The 18738-nt window shown below is 36.4% G+C and overlaps 2 protein-coding genes across 4 annotated transcripts in view; one reads left to right on the top strand and one right to left on the bottom strand.

Annotated features, from left to right (window-relative positions):
• Nucleotides 1-241: 241 nt before the first annotated feature.
• On the bottom strand, nt 242-2088 carry LOC126162851 (uncharacterized). Its single transcript, XM_049919622.1, has one exon. The coding sequence runs from the start codon at nt 1742-1744 to the stop codon at nt 308-310; it is 1437 nt and encodes a 478-aa protein (XP_049775579.1). The 5' UTR covers nt 1745-2088; the 3' UTR covers nt 242-307.
• Nucleotides 2089-2230: 142 nt separating this feature from the next.
• Nucleotides 2231-18738, top strand: part of LOC126148769 (CBY1-interacting BAR domain-containing protein 1) — a 211186-nt gene continuing 194678 nt past the window's right edge. For all 3 annotated transcript variants that reach the window (XM_049915777.1, XM_049915776.1, XM_049915775.1), the window contains exon 1: nt 2231-2374. In XM_049915777.1, coding sequence (XP_049771734.1) covers nt 2340-2374 — 35 coding nt within the window. In that variant the 5' untranslated portion in view covers nt 2231-2339. The remainder of the gene's footprint in view (nt 2375-18738) is intronic.

The raw sequence follows: 18738 nt of genomic DNA, 5'->3' as shown, positions 1-18738 counted from the left end.
CCTCTCATCATATCTTTATAAGTGTTCTTCCCTGCCACTTTTATCTTTGGCAGTGGCCTACTTGAACATAACACCTCAGCCTTATATAGAAAATTTAAGTGATGATAGTTGAACGCAGGTTTGAAACCCTCTCCTCCCACAAAGTTCTGGCTCACTGCAGCATCACCTCAATCAATCTCTTAATATTCTGAATAGCAATCAAATTATCTCCATACATAGTCAATGGAATATTTTACTTCATTTAATGCTATAACATCGTCTACATTTCACATGATTCATAAGATCATGTTTCAAACCAAAACAATTTTCACCAAAACTTAAGCTTTATTTTCTTCCAGTAGAGTGCTGCAATACTTAAACATACAGTGCCCATGTACAATATGACAGTGATAATACTAGAAAATTTTGAACAGGTTAGTGTGTAGAAGCATAAATTTACTACACCAGTAAGAATATTTGCGAACAGGAAACATGCCAAGCCATTAAAATTCACAGCCTCATACAGCATTGGTACATAATTAATTTCCAACTGTCTTGTCATTTTAGTTGCATACATTTTTATAGAATGAACTGCAAGAGAGCAAAACAAAAACATTTCGAAGAATATGAGTGATACACACAGAACCCAAATTACATAGCCAGTATTGGCAAGTCTGCGTGATACCCCAAAATAGTACTCTGCCAAAATTGTACTTGCCCACATAATCACAATTCCAAGTGCAAGTTTTAATGTTAAATGCACATAGTCACAGAAAAGCCTCCCTGTATCTCTGATAATTCCACCAATATACATTCCGGCAAAATAAATAGCTAGGTAACCTGCAAGTGAAGCAAGTCCTTCACAGTTAGCAGTCAAAAAACTGGATCGTGTGTTGTTGTGGGAGAGTACCAACTCTTGAATGCCAGCATTCAGAAAACACTGATGAAAAAATGACACTAATACTGACAATAACCCTACATATTCAAAGCCGATTAAATATAGTATCACAGATGAAAAGATCTTCACAAAAGCAAGGGTTAGAAAAAAATTCCAGTGAACACCATATTCTGTAACATGTATCTGATATTCAATGTTTTTCAATGTGAAAAACCTTGCTATCCCAAGGACAAATAGTGGTAGACAGCTAATTACACTCTTTAAAATATATTTTGAGGAATTATATGTCAGATTATTTGCATGTCTAACTTCAGGAGAAACAATTGCATTTGAAATGCAGAACAAACCTACACCTACATCCATTACCGAATAGCCAAAATATTCCGTTTTTGCAAACTTTCGTGGAAAAATTGTGAAATCCACGGCTAATATACACAGCACAGTTACCAGGTTCGTTATTGCTCTGAACATGGTTACAAAGGGCACATTCTTAGAAGAAATTTTCGATACCCAAAGTTCTTGTAAATATTTAAAATAATCTGTGCGATGACAGTTTCTTGTATGTGTATATGTTGCTAATGACACCAGCAATATTAAGAAAATAATAACCAAATGTAACACATCATTAAGGACTGTCAGTGTTAAGGTAATAGGCAAAACTAATATACAAAATTCGGCAGAAAACTTAACAAAATACGCTGTGCGGCTTCCGCATCTGACGGACACCAATAGCGGTACCGCTAACAACGAAAGTAATGTTGAGAATGGGATAGGTGCCACTTGTAATATGGTTTCAAAACGAGTTGTTCCATTAAGATTTGATACATGGTCATTCTGAAGTTTTTTGTATTGTACGCTGTCCATCATTACAGTGTCCTACTAGCTCACAAATTCCGTAAAATACTGTGAAAAACACGCACTGATCATCTGATACGTAAATTGTTACACCGACTCTGATGGTGTTTCGAAATGTTGTGGATTAACAGGGTAAATTATTCTAATACACTTTTATCTTCTTATTAATATTACACCCATTAATAGAATTCACGTCAATGCTGGAAGCTGGCTCCAGATGAATCTCAGATAGTTGTGTTACATTCCAAATAGAGTGATACACACAGAACCCAAATTGTGCTTCTCAAAAAGTCCACCACATACTTCCACACAACATTTCGTACGTACTTGTACTACGTAACACCGCCCGCCCAGCACGAAACTGATAAACTCAAAATATCGATGGTCAACTTTTGCAAGCAAGTACATCATCGATAATACGCACCAAACGATTAATCGAACACGCAGGTGGCGTTTGTTGCAAACAGTAACCATAGTAACAAGTTTTGTAGTCGACGTACCTATGGTGTAATGTGTTACTTCTTTCTCAGTAGATTAAGTGTTCATCGTAACTGACAAAAGCACTTCGCGTATACTAACTGAATCGACTTCTGTGTGAAAAAAGAAGATGATGTCCAGCAACCGGGCACAGAATATGGCTTGGTAAGAAATAAAATTTTGCTAGGATTTTAACGCACGTTTCGCACATATTCTGTATTGCGAGGTTTATTTCTTAACCTAAGCACCCCACAGTAAAACCAATGGAATCATCGTTTGTAACCACAATGCATGTGAATAAATATCAAGATATAAAACAGAGTCTATTAAAAATGACCTGCATCAGGTTTACAATTTCTTAGTTGTACCTTGGGAAACAGTAATAACCAAAAATAGTTGGTCGTTGTTGTTCTTTAACTGTACTCTACAAATGGCTCAAAAATTGTTGAATTCTAGAGGTAAAAAAAAATTGCCAGGTGCTTATGCATCTGGGAGCCCACAGTCATGATGATCCATTGCCGACATCTGCACTGTCCTCTGTACAGTCACATCAATTGGGCACGCCCATGCCAAACCTTAGCCACAAGTTCCTTATTAGCCAGGATATTTGGATTCGGAGATGCAAATTCTACTAAACGCTAGCGCTTATGTTAGTATTAAATAAGTTATGACATTGACATTATGACCTTTCAAGTATTATATAGAAACAGCATCAATTCAGTGTTAAGAGGAGGAGCAGTGACCTTTTTTCAAAATACGTGATTTTCTCCTAACATACAATTCTCTACATAAAGTACTTTACCAGAAATTGCGGTTGGTTTATGGAGGCTTTTAAATTTTTTTTTACTAGATAACTGTGGACCTATGTTCGAAGAAGATTATTAGCTATAATTTCTTATTAGTATACTTCACCAAAGTGAAGTACGGTACGTTCAAATGTTGACGTAGTTACTGTGAAGTAATACACAATCGACGTCACGAAAGAGGATGGAACGGAAGGTCAAGACATCCCACAGTGTATTTCAAAAGGTGGCATACACTGTCAATGGAAGGGGGCGGAACGAGGTGTCAGTGTTTCTCAGGCAGAAAGTTTTGGCGTTGATGGAAGGGAGACTGTTTTGTCCTCTGCTACATAACATAAGAAAATAACCGATTGGAATTCTTAGTCTTTGTTGTGTAATTCATGCATTTGTGATTATTAATCTTTGTTTTGTTGTCTGCTTTGCTTTTGTGACATACTGAAATGTGCAAAATCTCTCGGATATTTTTTTCATGAGTGTTCTTTGACAAAAGAGGTATGATATTTGAAATCGGAAAATGACTCAGATTTTAAAATACTTGGACAAAGAAAAAGCCTAAATTGAGAATAAATAAGAATATGGATTTATGAAACCATTTTCATTAAATATCTATATATCTTAATAGAAGGCAGTTCTATTGTTGGAAAAATAAGGCTTTTCTGGCGTTTTGTGTACTTAGAAAAAAAATAATATCAATGAAAGAAGTCAAAAGCAGTAAGTATTGCCTTGTAAACATAATTGTTGTGTTGGTATGTATGTATTTTCTCAACCAAATAAATGTCAATGTTTTGAACTGTTTGGACAACACTCCCTATTGTTTCACTTCTCAGCAGTTTAAAATACCAAATTTTTCTAGAATATGAATCATGAAGTTTCATTGGACCATTCATAAACTTTATCATTGCTAGTTCCTTAAATCTGATACCATATTCTGACATTTTGTAGCCTACAATGGATGGTATCCCATTATCTGACTTTAACCATATGACATGTTGACTTTCCATCTAGTGTGAACACACGCATTTGATGGTAACATCGCCTTTTGTTCTGTTGATGTCCAGTTTGAATCGGTCTTGACATTTCAGTTCTTTCTGTCAAACACAGACTGAATTTTCATCTTGAGTATAATGGATTTTCAGAGAAGAGTTCTTTGGACTCTGTAGTTGGAGTCAGAAATGATGCTGGTCGAGTTTAGGCTCGTTGCACACCTACATCATGCGTTCTATGACAGACAGTGAGCGTTAAATAGTGTTCTGAGAACTCTGCTCCCACTGCTAGCATTAAACGTGATTATAGTGATTTAGTTAGTGAATTATGGTTCCATTAGTTTCGAGTTCCCATGGCTGATGGTGGTGGTAAGAGAAAAATTCTACATAAGCGAGTGAGAGACGTAATTTGCAGGATAGACACTTACAACAAGGGCAAAACACGTTTATTTGGGTACCACAACTTTCAACTGAAACCAGCAATAATGCATTCCCCACCTGTTTCTCGACCTGCGCGAACCTCCATCATTCCTCGATTTGGCATTACGGAAGAAGCGGTCTGAATACTACATTAGATTATGATATCCCTTGATATAGAAAACTTTATACTCAGACATCATTACTGGTCTACCAGTGAACAAGGTTTCTGATCTAAAACAAATTCTTGGATCTATCCAAAGTTTATTAACTTGCAGTTGTGTTGTGATGCTCTCTTTATCTATTGGAAATTTTCAGTTCCCACCACTTGCTTTACCATTTTATTGTGTAATAACACTATGGTGGATACCTCCACAATGATAATTTCCTAGATAGACTTAATTATGCTTCTCTCAAGCACTAACAGAAGAAAGGAAATAAAACAGTAGTGATGATCTATTGCTGTATGTAATTGGTGGGCTTTTCAGGAACCTGTGGGAAGGTAATATACAAGATAATTTAATAATAATCTCAGTGTCACAGGATTTCCAATTTCCAAGAGAACTGCCAGTATAAGAAGCTACATTGAACCTCAGAGGTGAGACATCACAATTAGTGAATGCTACAATAGAGAATTTTTTTGATTATAATAACTACAGTATAAGCAACCAGAATTTAAATTACCATGAAATAGTTGACACTGCAGATAGATAGCCATCAGCTTACCTAATCCACATCCTACAAAGAAAAGTGTATTAAATTTGCATCCATTACAAAGCAAAAGCATTCTAGAATTAGGAAGAAGTAGGCACTTTGTTCCACAGGGTTCTAGCTTAGGACTTCTGTAATTTGCAGCGTATGTCAATCAATTTCTATAAGCAGACACAAAAAAATAAAATTTTGTTCCCTTAGCACATAATACAATTTCTATCATCGGCTAGTAGGACAAATATCTATACATATTACATAAATAGATGTGTGTGTTTGTGTTCATGTGTTTGTGTGTGTGTGTGTGTGTGTGTGTGTGTGTGTGTGTGTGTGTGTGTATGTGTTTTCCATGTCTCCTCCTAAATCATTGGATCATTTTCAACCAAACTCGATACATATAAATCTTACTATCAGGCAACAATCACTGTAGGGGTAAGAACTACCTAGCTGTGAAAGGCGTGCTAATGAAAAACGAGCATAGACCATGACTCATTAACACCCAGACAATATCCATGCAGTATGTGTGAATGAGTGCACTTAGCGACTTGCATAAAACCTTACACATAATTCCAAACTTTTACAAAATTTGTTCTCGCTGACTACACCCACAAAATGATGATTGGAGAAATGTTTAACACTTATTACTCTCCTGCTGTTTATATAGTAAAAGTACTGGAGGCATGACTTATAATTTGTTACGTCTTTGCTACTAGTTGTATTTGTGACACATCTTACAGACAGTATGCACAATACCACTGAATGTAAGTGCAAAATTACACTACTGGCCATTAATATTGCTGCACCACGAAGATGAGATTCTACAGACGTGAACTTTAACCGACAGGAAGAAGATGCTGTGATATGCAAATGATTAGCTTTTCAGAGCATTCACACAAGGTTGGCGCCAGTGGTGACACCTACAATGTGATGACATGAGGAAAGATTCCAACCGATTTCTCAAACACAAACAGCAATTTACCGGCGTTGCCTGGTGAAACGTTGTTGTGGTGCCTCGTGTAAGTAGAAGAAATGCGTACCATCACGTTTCCGACTTTGATAAAGGTCGGATTGTAGCCTATGGCAATTAGGGTTTATTGTATCGCGACATTGCTGCTCGCGTTGGTCGAGATCCAATGGCTGTTAGCAGAATATGGAATCAGTGGCTTCAAGAGGGTAATATGGAACGCCATGCTGGATCCCAACAGCCTTGTATCAGTAGCAGTCGAGATGACAGGCATCTTATCCGCATGGCTGTAACGGATCGTGCTGCCACATTTCCATCCCTGAGTCAACAGATTGGGACGATTGCAAGACAAGAACCATCTGCACGAACAGTTGGATGACGTATGCAGCAGCATGGACTATCAGCTCGGATACCATGGCTGCGGTTACACTTGACGCTGCATCACAGACAGGAGCGCCTGTAATGGTGTACTCAACGACGAACCTGGGTGCACGAATGACAAAACGTCATTCTTTCGAATGAATCCAGGTTCTGTGTACAGCTTCATGATGGTTGCATCTGTGTTTGGCGACATCGCGGTGAATGCACATTGGAAGCGTCTATTCGTCATCACCATCCGGGCGTATCACTCGGCGTGATGGTATGGGGTGCCATTGGTTACACATCTCTTGTTTGCATTGACGGCACTTTGAACAGTGGACATTACATTTCAGATGTGTTATGACCCGTGGGTCTACCCTTCATTCAATCCCTGCAAAACCCAACATTTCAGCAGGATAATGCACAACCGCATGTTGAGGGTCCTGTACGAGCCTTTCTGGATACAGAAAATGATCGACTGCTGCGGTGGCCAGCACATCCTCCAGATCTCTCACCAACTGAAAATGTATGGTCAATGGTGGCCGAGCAACTGGCTCGTCACAATACGCCAGTCACTACTCTTGATGAACTGTGGTATTGTGTTGATGCTGCATGGGCAGCTGTACCTGTACACGCCATCCAAGCTCTGTTTGACTCAATAGCCAGGCGTATCAAGGCCGATATGATGGCCAGAGATGGTTGTTCTGGGTACTGATTTCTCAGTACCTATACACAGAAATTGCGTGAAAATGTAATCACATGGTAGTTCTACTATAATACATTTGTCCAATGAATACCCGTTTATCATCTGCATTTCTTCTTGGTGTTGCAATTTTAGTGGCCAGTAGTGTATATCGTTGTACAACACATAGTTCTGGAGGCATGATACCATAAACCAAGAAATGTGTAAAACACTGCTGCATCATGCATGACATTTAAATTTATTACTTCTTTGCTACTAATTCTGTAAACAATAAATCATAATAGATCATCATTATTGTTCTATTGTTTTGTCAGTCAGAGAATATCAACATATGAAACTTAATGTACTTTCAATTCTGGATGATTGTCAGTCACGTACTTCAGTAGATATCACATCATAAACAGTGAGATGCATGAAAAACTGTTGTATTGTACATGACATGCAAATGTATTACTTCGTTGCTACAGATCCCATCAACAAAATTATAGCATAGCAGTACGACACACAATTCGGGAGATATGATACAATAAACATTAAGCACAAGGACAGGTGCTATGTGCTATGGATGTGGACATGGCTTTAAATAAATACCTCAGCAAAGCTGAATTTCTTGGCTAGAATTTATACAGGGTGATAATAATTAAACTTTCAAACTACTGTATAAATAACACCACTAATCAGAATGATGTCAAATTACAACGGAATATTATTGGAGAAAACATATAGCAGAAGAAAAATAAATAGTTACAAAATGTAGCAATACATGGCGCTGTAAGCATCATAATTTGATAGTGATCGACTAAAAATGACAAAAGAATCATGCAACAATGACTAAGGTGTACATTTGATGCTAAACAAACTATACTATTCAGTGTACATGGGTGTACATGTGTGATACTGTTAGTTACGTTAGCCCATTCACCATGGCAAGGGTGGGGAAAATCGGTTTTTAGTTATCTTGAGGCCAAAAACCGCTTAAAGAGCATAAATCACATCTCTTTTTAATTATCCTGAGGCCAAAAACCATATAAAAAGCATCAATCAGAATCCAATCACATTATTAATTTCTGTGTGACTGGCACAAAACATGTTCAATATGCTGTCCATCGTTTTCTGCAACAAGTTGAAATCGAGAAACAACATGTTCCACCAGTGATCAAAGTGTTTCCAGGTCACATTCAGAATGTGTTGCACAGTGCATGCCTTCAATGCAGGTAAGCTTCCAATCGGAACACTGAACACAACATCTCAACAGGAAAGGGAAGGGGAAACTGGCTGGGGTAATAGCAGGAAATTTAAGGGGGGGGGGAGGCACTGCCATGAATGGTAAAATACCAGTGGTTACAGGTGTTGGAGCAGCACCTTTTTTAGGATAGGTAAGACAGAAAGATGTCAAGTTCTACGAGAGGTCAGGATTGAAACAAATCTTCAGTTTAGGAAAGAAATTAAACAGCACAATTCTAGCACATTGGATCACCAATCACAGCTGTCAATTATAAATTTTCACCTATCACCAGAAATTTTATCTCCACCAAGTTGTATCTCAGTACTAGGTAATTGCATTGATGAATTAAAGTCACCCAACCCAGTTGACATAATCTGCCTCTCTGAACACCATGTGACCACTGGTATAGGAACTAGGCCTAAGCACAATGAGAAACTCAGACAGGAGAGTACTGCAAATGTTAGAATAAGGAAAGGTTCTCATAAAAGTATAATTAAAAATAATGTAAGTATATTTCATCAAAATATTGGGAGTTTAAAGAATAAAATAGATGAGCCTCTGGTTTGTTTAGAAGATTTAGAAGCTGAGGATGAAATAGATATACTATGCCTGTCTGAACATCACATTGTTACTGATATGGATAAGGTAAATGTAAGTGGATATAAGCTCTCTGCACATGTAATGAGAGAAAATATGGAGAAAGGAGGAGTTGCCATATATGTCAAAAGTTATCATTGTGCAAAAAGTATAGAAACAAAAAAGTTTTGTGTAGAGAAACATATAGAAGCATGCGCCTGTGAGCTTAAATTAAATAAAGGATCATTTATAATTGTAACTGTATATAGGTCCCCATCAGGAAATTTTCATCTATTTCTGAAAATTTTTGACTCTTTGTGCTATCTGTCAGACGGGGGAAGCAAATTATTATTTGTGGGGACTTCAATGTAGATTATCTGAAAGAGGGTAATAGGAAAAATGACCTTGAAGTATTACTCGGTTCTTTCAATTTGACACCCGTTATTGATTTACCTACTCGGGTGGTAAAAGATAGCAGCTCACTGATAGATAACTTCTTTATAGACCAAGATAAGTTTAACCAGATAAATGCTCAGCCTGTTGAGAATGGTCTTTCTGATCATGGTGCACAGCTAGTTACAATATATAACATAGCTCCATTCAGCAATACTAAACAGTCCTCCAAAGTAGTACGTTCAGTCAACGATTTAACAATTGAAAATTTCAGGGAAAGCCTACAGCAGTTAGACTGGGATGAGGTGTACCGTGAACCTGATGCCAATTTAAAATATAATTTATTTCATGATATTTTTGTAAATGCATTTGAAAACTGCTTCCCCAAGAAAATAGTTAAATATACTCATAAGAAACCTTGTAACAAACCATGGCTTACTAAGGGTATAAAAACATCTTGTAACCAGAAAAGGGAAATGTATCTGACAGCAAGAAAGAGTAGTGACCCAGAAACTATCAAACATTATAAAAACTACTGTGTTATATTAAGAAAAGTTATTAAAAAATCCAGGAGTATGTGTATCATGTCTGAAATCAGCAACTCTGATAATAAAATTAAAACAATTTGGAATATTATTAAAAGAGAAACAGGTAAACCAAGAGCAGAGGAAGACAGTATTACCATCAAATTGAATGAAAACTTTACAAACAAAAAGTCAGAAGTTGAAAATATTTTTAATAATCATTTTCTAAATGTTGTGGATATAGTAGGATCCAGGTGTTAATGGAAGAGGCCATACCTATGCAATTTGATACAATTGAAATGTCACCCACTTCTCCCTCTGAAATAAGGAAAATAATAAACTTGCTTAAAAGCAAAAACTCACATGGAATTGATGGCATTTCCAGCAAAATACTAAAAGCTTGTTCTCAACAGATAAGTAAGATTCTCAGCCACCTGTGTAATAGCTCTCTGGAACAGGGCATTTTCCCTGATAGACTGAAATATGCTATTGTTATACCTTTGCATAAAAAGGGGGATAGATTTGATGTCAACAATTACTGTCCAATCTCCCTTCTAACAGCTTTATCCAAAATTTTTGAGAAAGTAATGTATTTAAGAGTAGCTTCACGTATCTGTAAAAGTGAAGTACTAACAAAATGTCAGTTTGGTTTCCAGAAAGGTTTTTCAACAGAAAATGCCATATATGCTTTCACCAATCAAATTTTGAATGATCTGAATAACCGAACACCACCCATTGGGATTTTTTGTGATCTCTCAAAGGCTTTTGATTGTGTAAATCATGAAATTCTGCTAGACAAGCTCAAGTATTGTGGCATGAGTGGGACAGTGCACAAATGGTTTAATTCGTACCTAACTGGAAGAGTGCAGAAAGTTGAAATAAGTAATTCTCATAACATGCAAAGATCAGCACATTCCTCAAACTGGGGAACTATCAAGAATGGGGTTCCACAAGGGTCAGTCTTGGGTCCTTTGTTGTTCTTAATATATATTAATGACTTGCCATTCTATATTCATGAAGAGGCAAAGTTAGTTCTCATTGCTGATGATACAAGTATAGTAATCACACCTGACAAACAAGAATCAACTGATGAAATTGTCAATACTGTCTTTCAGAAAATTACTAAGTGGTTCCTTGTAAATGGACTCTCACTGAATTTTGATAAGACACAGTACACACAGTTCTGTACAGTGAATAGACCTTAATCAGAAGCATATAGCTAAGGTAGAATATTCCAAATTTTTACGTGTGTCCATTGATGAGAGATTAAATTGGAAGAAACACATTGATAGACCTTAATCAGAAGCATATAGCTAAGGTAGAATATTCCAAATTTTTACGTGTGTCCATTGATGAGAGATTAAATTGGAAGAAACACATTGATGATCTGCTGAAACGTTTGAGTTCAGCTACTTATGCAATAAGGATCATTGCAAATTTTGGTGATAAACATCTTAGTAAATTAGCTTACTACGCCTATTTTCACTCATTGCTTTCATATGGCATCATATTTTGGGGTAATTCATCACTGAGGAATAAAGTATTTATTGCACAAAAGCGTGTAATCAGAATAATAGCTGGAGTCCACCCACGATCATCCTGCAGAAATTTATTTAAGGATCTAGGGATATTCACAGTAGCTTCTCAGTATATATACTCTCTTATGAAATTTGTAATTAACAACCAAAAACAATTCAAAAGTAATAGCAGTGTACATAACTACAATACTAGGAGAAAGGATGATCTTCACTATTCAAGATTAAATCTAACTTTGGCACAGAAAGGGGTGAATTATACTGGCACTAAAGTCTTTGGTCACTTACCAAATAGTATCAAAAGTCTGACAGATAACCAACAAGTATTTAAGAAGAAATTAAAAGAATTTCTGAATGACAACTCCTTCTACTCCATAGAGGAATTTTTAGATATAAATTAAGAAAAAAAACAAAAAAATATTTAAAAAAATTAAAAATAAAAATAATAAAAAACATAAAAAATAAAAAGTTGCTATATTAACTTAAGTATGTTGTTAAATTAACTTAATTATGTCATGTATTGGAAAATTTGACTCGTTCCACATCATTACGAAATATCGATTTCGTGATCCATGGAACTAGTATTAATCTAATCTAATCTAATCTTTCATTTAGCCCCACAGTCAGAAGTCACACTGATTAAGATCAGGTGTTTGGGACAGCCGGGCTGTATGGATATGATGGCTGATAATTTTAATATTTCCGAAATTGCACTTCAGAAACTGCTTAACTGGATTTGCAATGTGTGAAGTTGCACCATCTTGCATAAAAATGATTCCATCCACACATCCACGATGTTGGAAAGCTGGAATGACGTGGTTGTGCAAAAGACACTCATAGTGCTTACCAGTAACAGTTAACAGGACCAGAAGCACCTGTCTCTTTGAAACAATATGGTCCTATGAGATGATTCTGTAAACTTGCGCAACACAGTGACCTTTTCAGGATGAAGTGCTACTGGTTGATTTGCATGTTGACTTTCCATTGCCCATATTCGACAATTCTGTGTATAGACATATCCTGTCACATGGAAGTGGGCTTTGTCTATCTATATCCCATCTTGTCACACACTACTGACATAGCACCCTCTGGTCACCTTACTCAATGCTCACTGCATTATGCTAGATTCCTGCAAGGGCTCAGGAGAGGGCTTAATGGCTATCAAGCCATATATATTTATACGTGTATGGCGTCTGCTATTTTTTATATGGCAAAAATCCATTATCAAGTTTCCTACAAGAAAATAAAGTCCAAGGTTATTGACATTGATGTGGAAATTCTACAAGAAGTCTGCTTAAATAATCTGACTGATAGAATGCTCACAATTACTGATGAAACTACCACATCATCACAGAAGTTTTACATCTGAACAGAGTTTACATCAGCTAAACTAAGATTTTATAGATATTGTACGAAGAATTTAAAAAGTATGTGCACCTTAATGTAGAATTGTAGTAGTCCATTGCTCTTGGTGCTTGAAGTACCATGTTATTAAATGAGAGTTTTGTGAGGTAGAATATAAAGTACTATTGTTAACAGCAAAACATACATGTCAAATACGTTTGTGGGATCAGAGAGATCCATAGCACAAAATGTATAACAAAAGTTGTTAGCACTCAGAGTCCAACAGGGGAGGTGAGAAAGAAGATAAAGTCATTAACTGCCTTCTGCAAGGGAGGACTGAGGGAGGAGAGCACCAGCTCGAAAAGAGATGAAATGTGAAACAAACACTTAAGACCAACATAATTGTCTCCAGTTAAGAACTAAATATTATGTGCTAGTCTTTCTTCTGTTGATGTTAGTTGTGGGTGTTAGTGTCTTGCTTTGTAGTTTTTCCTTAATTGTAGTAAGCAGATAACTAAAATGGTTTACTGATGTACATCTAATGTTTTGGAACATGGCTAAGAAAGGATGGAGCTTCAATGCAATCATAATTGCACTAACTCCAATACATTTCTTGCTAGAGTAAAAATACAGACACTCTCCTTTTTTCTTTTCCTGGCAATGTTGTTTGCTTTATCACTAAAGGAGTGCTCAGAAAATAATTCGAGCAATGTTCCAATCGAAACCCATGTAAACAATCATTTGAACACAAAAATAATTATAAGAATAAGCTTTGATGCTCATTCTCTCATATTCTCTTCCATTCCATCACATCTAAACATTTCTTTATAGGTTGAAGTGAATGATAATGAACAGTTAGAATTGTAGTCATCGTTCATTCACCATTGTTCACAACTTACTCTGATAATGATGCTAAAGAATATGCACACCATGTTGCAGTTGAACTCCTAAGAACCATTAGAAAATAACTAGCATCAAATGATCATTCTCTATCTGCTTCAAGAACCTTGAAATTCTATGAAGGATGGAGCATTTTTTTAGAAAATAAATAAGGGCACTAAAGAATTACTTGACAACTTTGAGAGGAAGGAGGTCAAATGAGACGGTATTTACCTTTAGTGTGACAATGCTTGACAAAGTGATTTCAAACTTTATTTATGTATTTTTGTATGGTCTTCCATGCTGCTGCGCCGGCCGGAGTGGTCATGTGGTTTTAGGCGCTACAGTCTGGAGCTGAGCGGCCGCTATGGTCGCAGGTTCGAATCCTGCCTCGGGCATGGATGTGTGTGATATCCTTAGGTTAGTTAGGTTTAATTAGTTCTAAGTTCTAGGCGACTGATGACCTCAGAAGTTAAGTCGCATAGTGCTCAGAGCCATTTGAACGATTTGAAATCCATACTGCTGCACCATGCAGCTACCACATTATATGATAAAAACTCAGATTCCAAAATATATAGACAGCTTGTTTGAATATTTACAGTTGACTTTCACAATTAATTGATATGGATGTTTTTTATTCATTCAGTAAAAAGTGATTATAATTTGAAACTAGAAATTTAAGGTTAATTTCCACACAACACAAATTTAATATTACCTATTGCACAATGTGGAATAAAACAACACAGAATAATCATACAAAGTGTTCATAGCAACAGCTTCAATTTACCAACAGAAATAATTTAATAAATACAACATTAATTGTACAAGACATCGATAAACAATTGATTAAAATACTAATGAAGAGGTTTTGTTTCATACGTATATAAAGTAACAGGGAAAGTGTTTTCAGAACTCAATAATTTAAATTCTGAATCTAGATTTTTAAATCATTTTCTGAAATAAACGTTCTTAATGCTTGATGATAGAAGACCCTGGATATTAATAATAAAGGATATCTTCAATTTTTTGAGTCCTTGTACACATCTCCCATAGCTCTCATTATCTTCCTTCACTTAAAAAACAAAAGATTAAATTTCTCCCATTTCCTGAACATTGTCGTCACAAGTATCAATATCAGTTAATTTCAAATGATGGAGATATTATGAGGAAACGTCATGGTTACATCTTGTAAGTATAATATGGCTTGTTGATGTTTTCCTGAGTGTTAATAGCGTGATGATAGTGGAATGTTCAGTTGGACTGTGGCATGACATTGCCCTATGGTCAGTCTGTTTGTAGTATACTGATAAAAAAAAAACAAAATTATTGTTTTTTATATTTCGTTTTTGTTTTGATTTTGTAAACTTTCCTAAAACTAATGTATTTTGTTTTGTTTCGAATTCAAACATTAAAAAATATTTGATGTACAGATCTCATATTTATAATATTTTATTCAGTGTGCATTGAGTCTTAAAAGTATTTACTACTTGAACATATTCAAAAAAGTTAAATTTTTCCAAACCGAAATTTTAAATGCTTAAAATTTTCAATTCGGTATTTTTTGTTCTGAAAACGAATTTATGTCAGTCATGCGTTGTTGTATTGCAATGAGAACATACAGAAATAAATTTTGTTTTACTATAATTTGTATTGCCAACTTTACCACAACTAAACATGGTTTCCATGCTTGTCCATGAAATAGTAGTTAAAATGGAATTATTGAGTACTAAAGAAGCTCATTTCAGTTAATTATTTCAATATACTAAACTGTGCCATATAGCAATTAACACAAATGCTGTAAGAAATGTTATTTCTTCTTGATTTGATATAACTTTTAATTTAGTTTTAATTCATGTGTATAAAACAATATAATATATATATTACCATCACATACTATCTGATTAACTTGGTTGGGTGTCAGTATAACTTTGTACTGTTATACATCGTCAGCAGGCATGTAAATGGTTTGAGCGGTTAGTGTTGTTTTTGTTTAGTGTTTCTACACGGCCTGGTAGGTATATATGGGGCATGACTACCGTCAGGTGCTCAGTGAACACTGTGAGGCACATGAAGACACCACAAACTCACAGGAGAGAACATTATCAGCACATGGAAAAGTCTGAAAGAGCCCTAATTGTGTGTTTTGTTTGGGCCAGCACGTCGGATCGTATAATATCGAGATTTGTGGTGCATTCAAATGTGGCTGTGGTCTGATGTTAGAGTGCATGGGAATCTGTGTACAGGCATATCCATTGTCAAGGTTCGGGTCAACCATATCTGACCACTACAAGGGAGGATTGCCATATTGTGCACCAAGCACAGTGTAACCTCTTTACACGTGCACCTGCCATCCGACAACAAGTAATGTACTCCCTGCAACATTCTGTGTCATCCCACATCATTGGTCAGAGACTAGCACTAGCCAGACCAGGGATTGCAATCTTGTGCATAGGCTACTATTAACACCGCCATATGAACGTCTGTTTTGTAGAGGTTTTGAGACTAGGAAATATGTACAGCTGACGAAGGGTGTCACCTTGTGTTCAGCAGTGTATCATCATTCTGCACCACCATATATGTCCATCATTGCTGCTGATGTTACTCCTAGCATCATGATGTGGGGAGCCATCAGGTATAATTTTAGGTCACAGCTGGTAGTGACTGAGAGAATTATGTGGCACAATAGTATCTCACTGACATCCTGCACCCTTATGTACTACCTCTCGTGTAAGAGAATGGTGGTGCCTTTTTTCAATGGAATAGTGCTTGTCCACACACATGTGCATCTATTAACTGTCTGCATGATGTTGAGGTAGTCCCACGGCCACAAGATCCCCAGATTTATCCTCGATAGAACATGTGTGGGACCAGATCGATCTCAACTCTGTCCCAGTGTATAACTCTTTAAGCACATTTGCTCAGGGTTAAATTTAAAAAAAATGCTGGTATCGTGAGTTAAAATGCTTAATCGCCCAATAAAGCACTAAGAGGCAAATGCTGGGAAGCGACAAGTACCATGCAGTCAACAATCTTGAAGCAGGAAGATCAAATTGTTCGAAACATATCATACGGTGGAAGTAGAAGGATTCGAAATAGTGAGTTCCCACACGTCCTGGAGAATGATTATAAAAATCGCTTGGTAATCATAGAAGACAAAACTTACCTATTGTATTTTATATGTCTACAGAAAAGCCATTTGCTGTTATTCTGGACGTTGATGGACTCATCTCCAGCCAGGGATGGCTCGCTAACTTCAAAAATAGCCATAACATAGTTTTGTCAAATTTGTGGTGAAAGTGCAGCATTGATAACATAGCTCGTTCAGTATGGAAAAGTGAACTAGGAAGCTAGTTGTCAAATTGCGATTCAAGTGTCCAATATTGACAAAATGAAACTTCATTTCTCAAGTACCTTTCTAACAAAACATTGATTTTTGCAGATAAAAAATGACATGAGCTGTGGGAGGGGGGAGAGGGGGCGGTATAGCAAAGAATAAACAACACAATTTCTTGCAGTTAACATGTATGGATCTCAGAAACTAAAGCCTGTTCTGATAACAAAACCAAATGTCGCTAGATGGTTCAAGGTAGGGTCGCCATATCTATCTGGGACTATTAGATATTGACTCTAATTAGTCCTCTGTGAGATTATAAAGTTGACCTTTCAATCAAATACGCAATACATCCTATGCCAGGAACACATATTTTTAGAGACCATTTATTCAACGATGCACATAACAAAGATCAAGGAGAAGACATAAACTATCATACATATAACACATCAAAGAGTAAAATATGAATGTTCCCAACACCCCCACAAGTTCTTGAGATGTCAATTCGTGAACTCTGAAAGTCCCACAGCTTGACAGCACCACTGATGTTTACCTTTAGGCAGAACCTTTGTCAAAAAATCAGCTTGCTGCTTATTGGTACTTACAGGTATCACACTGAATTTTCCTGTTTTAATTAAATCACGAATATAGTGGTGCCTCACGTCAATGTGTTTTGTTCGAGTGTGATGCACACCATTGTGACTCAGTGCAATGGCACCTCTATTATCACAGTTTCGTTTTCAGTACTCACTGCATTCACAGAATTTGAAAATTTATTTGCTTTCTTCTCTGTTCTACACTCATTCGCCTTGTGACCAGCTTTCTGACATTTATAACACTTAAAAGGCTTGATATTTCGCACATCACGTTGCATATTCGTCTTTTTGTATTTACTGTCCTGCTTACTAGCTGCCAGAGCCGAATCTGTGGTCTCGTTTGTGGATGCAAACTGACGTTTTGTCGATTCTTGAATTAATCGCGGACTTACTAAATCACTAGTAATCTAGACACCCGAATTCTCAATTGCCACAATCAAGGGTTGGAAATCTGCTGGGAGTCCACTTGGCACAATTGCAGCTACGAAATCATCGTCCATTTTCTTACCAATGCTTCGAATTTGTTGAGCAAGTCACATTTTCGACAAATACGCCTCCATATTTTTCTCAGAAGCCAATCGTACATTCATTAAGCATTGTAACAGCCCAATATAACTAGATAAACTCTTATCTTCAAATGCAGATTTTAAATTTTGCCACGCTTCTTTAGCAGTCGTTGCTCCACGAAGTTTTGGATACACAGATGAATAAACAGATAAACATAATTTTGATAATGCTTTCTGTGGATTCTTCTCATCTTCGTCAGTGCCAGCAATTGTGTCCCATAGTCCCTCATGTTTCAGGTACATTTCCATCGTGAATTTACAGTTCCGTAGTTTGTCATACCGGTCAACTTTTCAAAACTAAACAGTAATTGTCTACCCAAAGCCATCTTGAATACGTTCAGATAGTTAAACTATTAAATCTTGAAAGTTTATCTGCAAAAAAAAAATAAATAAAAATTTTAAAAAAATAAAAAAAATACGATAGCAACACGTTGAACACAAGCGAAAATTATGTAACCTTGATTTATCAGTTTATTTCTTTGGTATGGAAAGTTCACTAATCTCTCCTGGGCCCATAGCCTATTAGATATTGACTCTAATTAGTCCTCTGTGAGATTATAAAGTTGACCTTTTAATCAAATACGCAATACACCATATTGCCAGGAACACACATTTTTAGAGA

This window comes from Schistocerca cancellata, chromosome 2 (genome assembly GCF_023864275.1).
Source record: "Schistocerca cancellata isolate TAMUIC-IGC-003103 chromosome 2, iqSchCanc2.1, whole genome shotgun sequence".
Classification (NCBI taxonomy): domain Eukaryota; kingdom Metazoa; phylum Arthropoda; class Insecta; order Orthoptera; family Acrididae; genus Schistocerca; species Schistocerca cancellata.
The sequence above is the reverse complement of the archived record's forward strand: the minus strand, read 5'-3'. Positions and strand labels throughout refer to the sequence as shown.

What these genes read in the sequence shown, in the direction of transcription:
- LOC126162851 (XM_049919622.1), bottom strand. Translation starts at nt 1,744, where the DNA reads ATGATGGACAGCGTACAATACAAAAAACTTCAGAATGACCATGTATCA.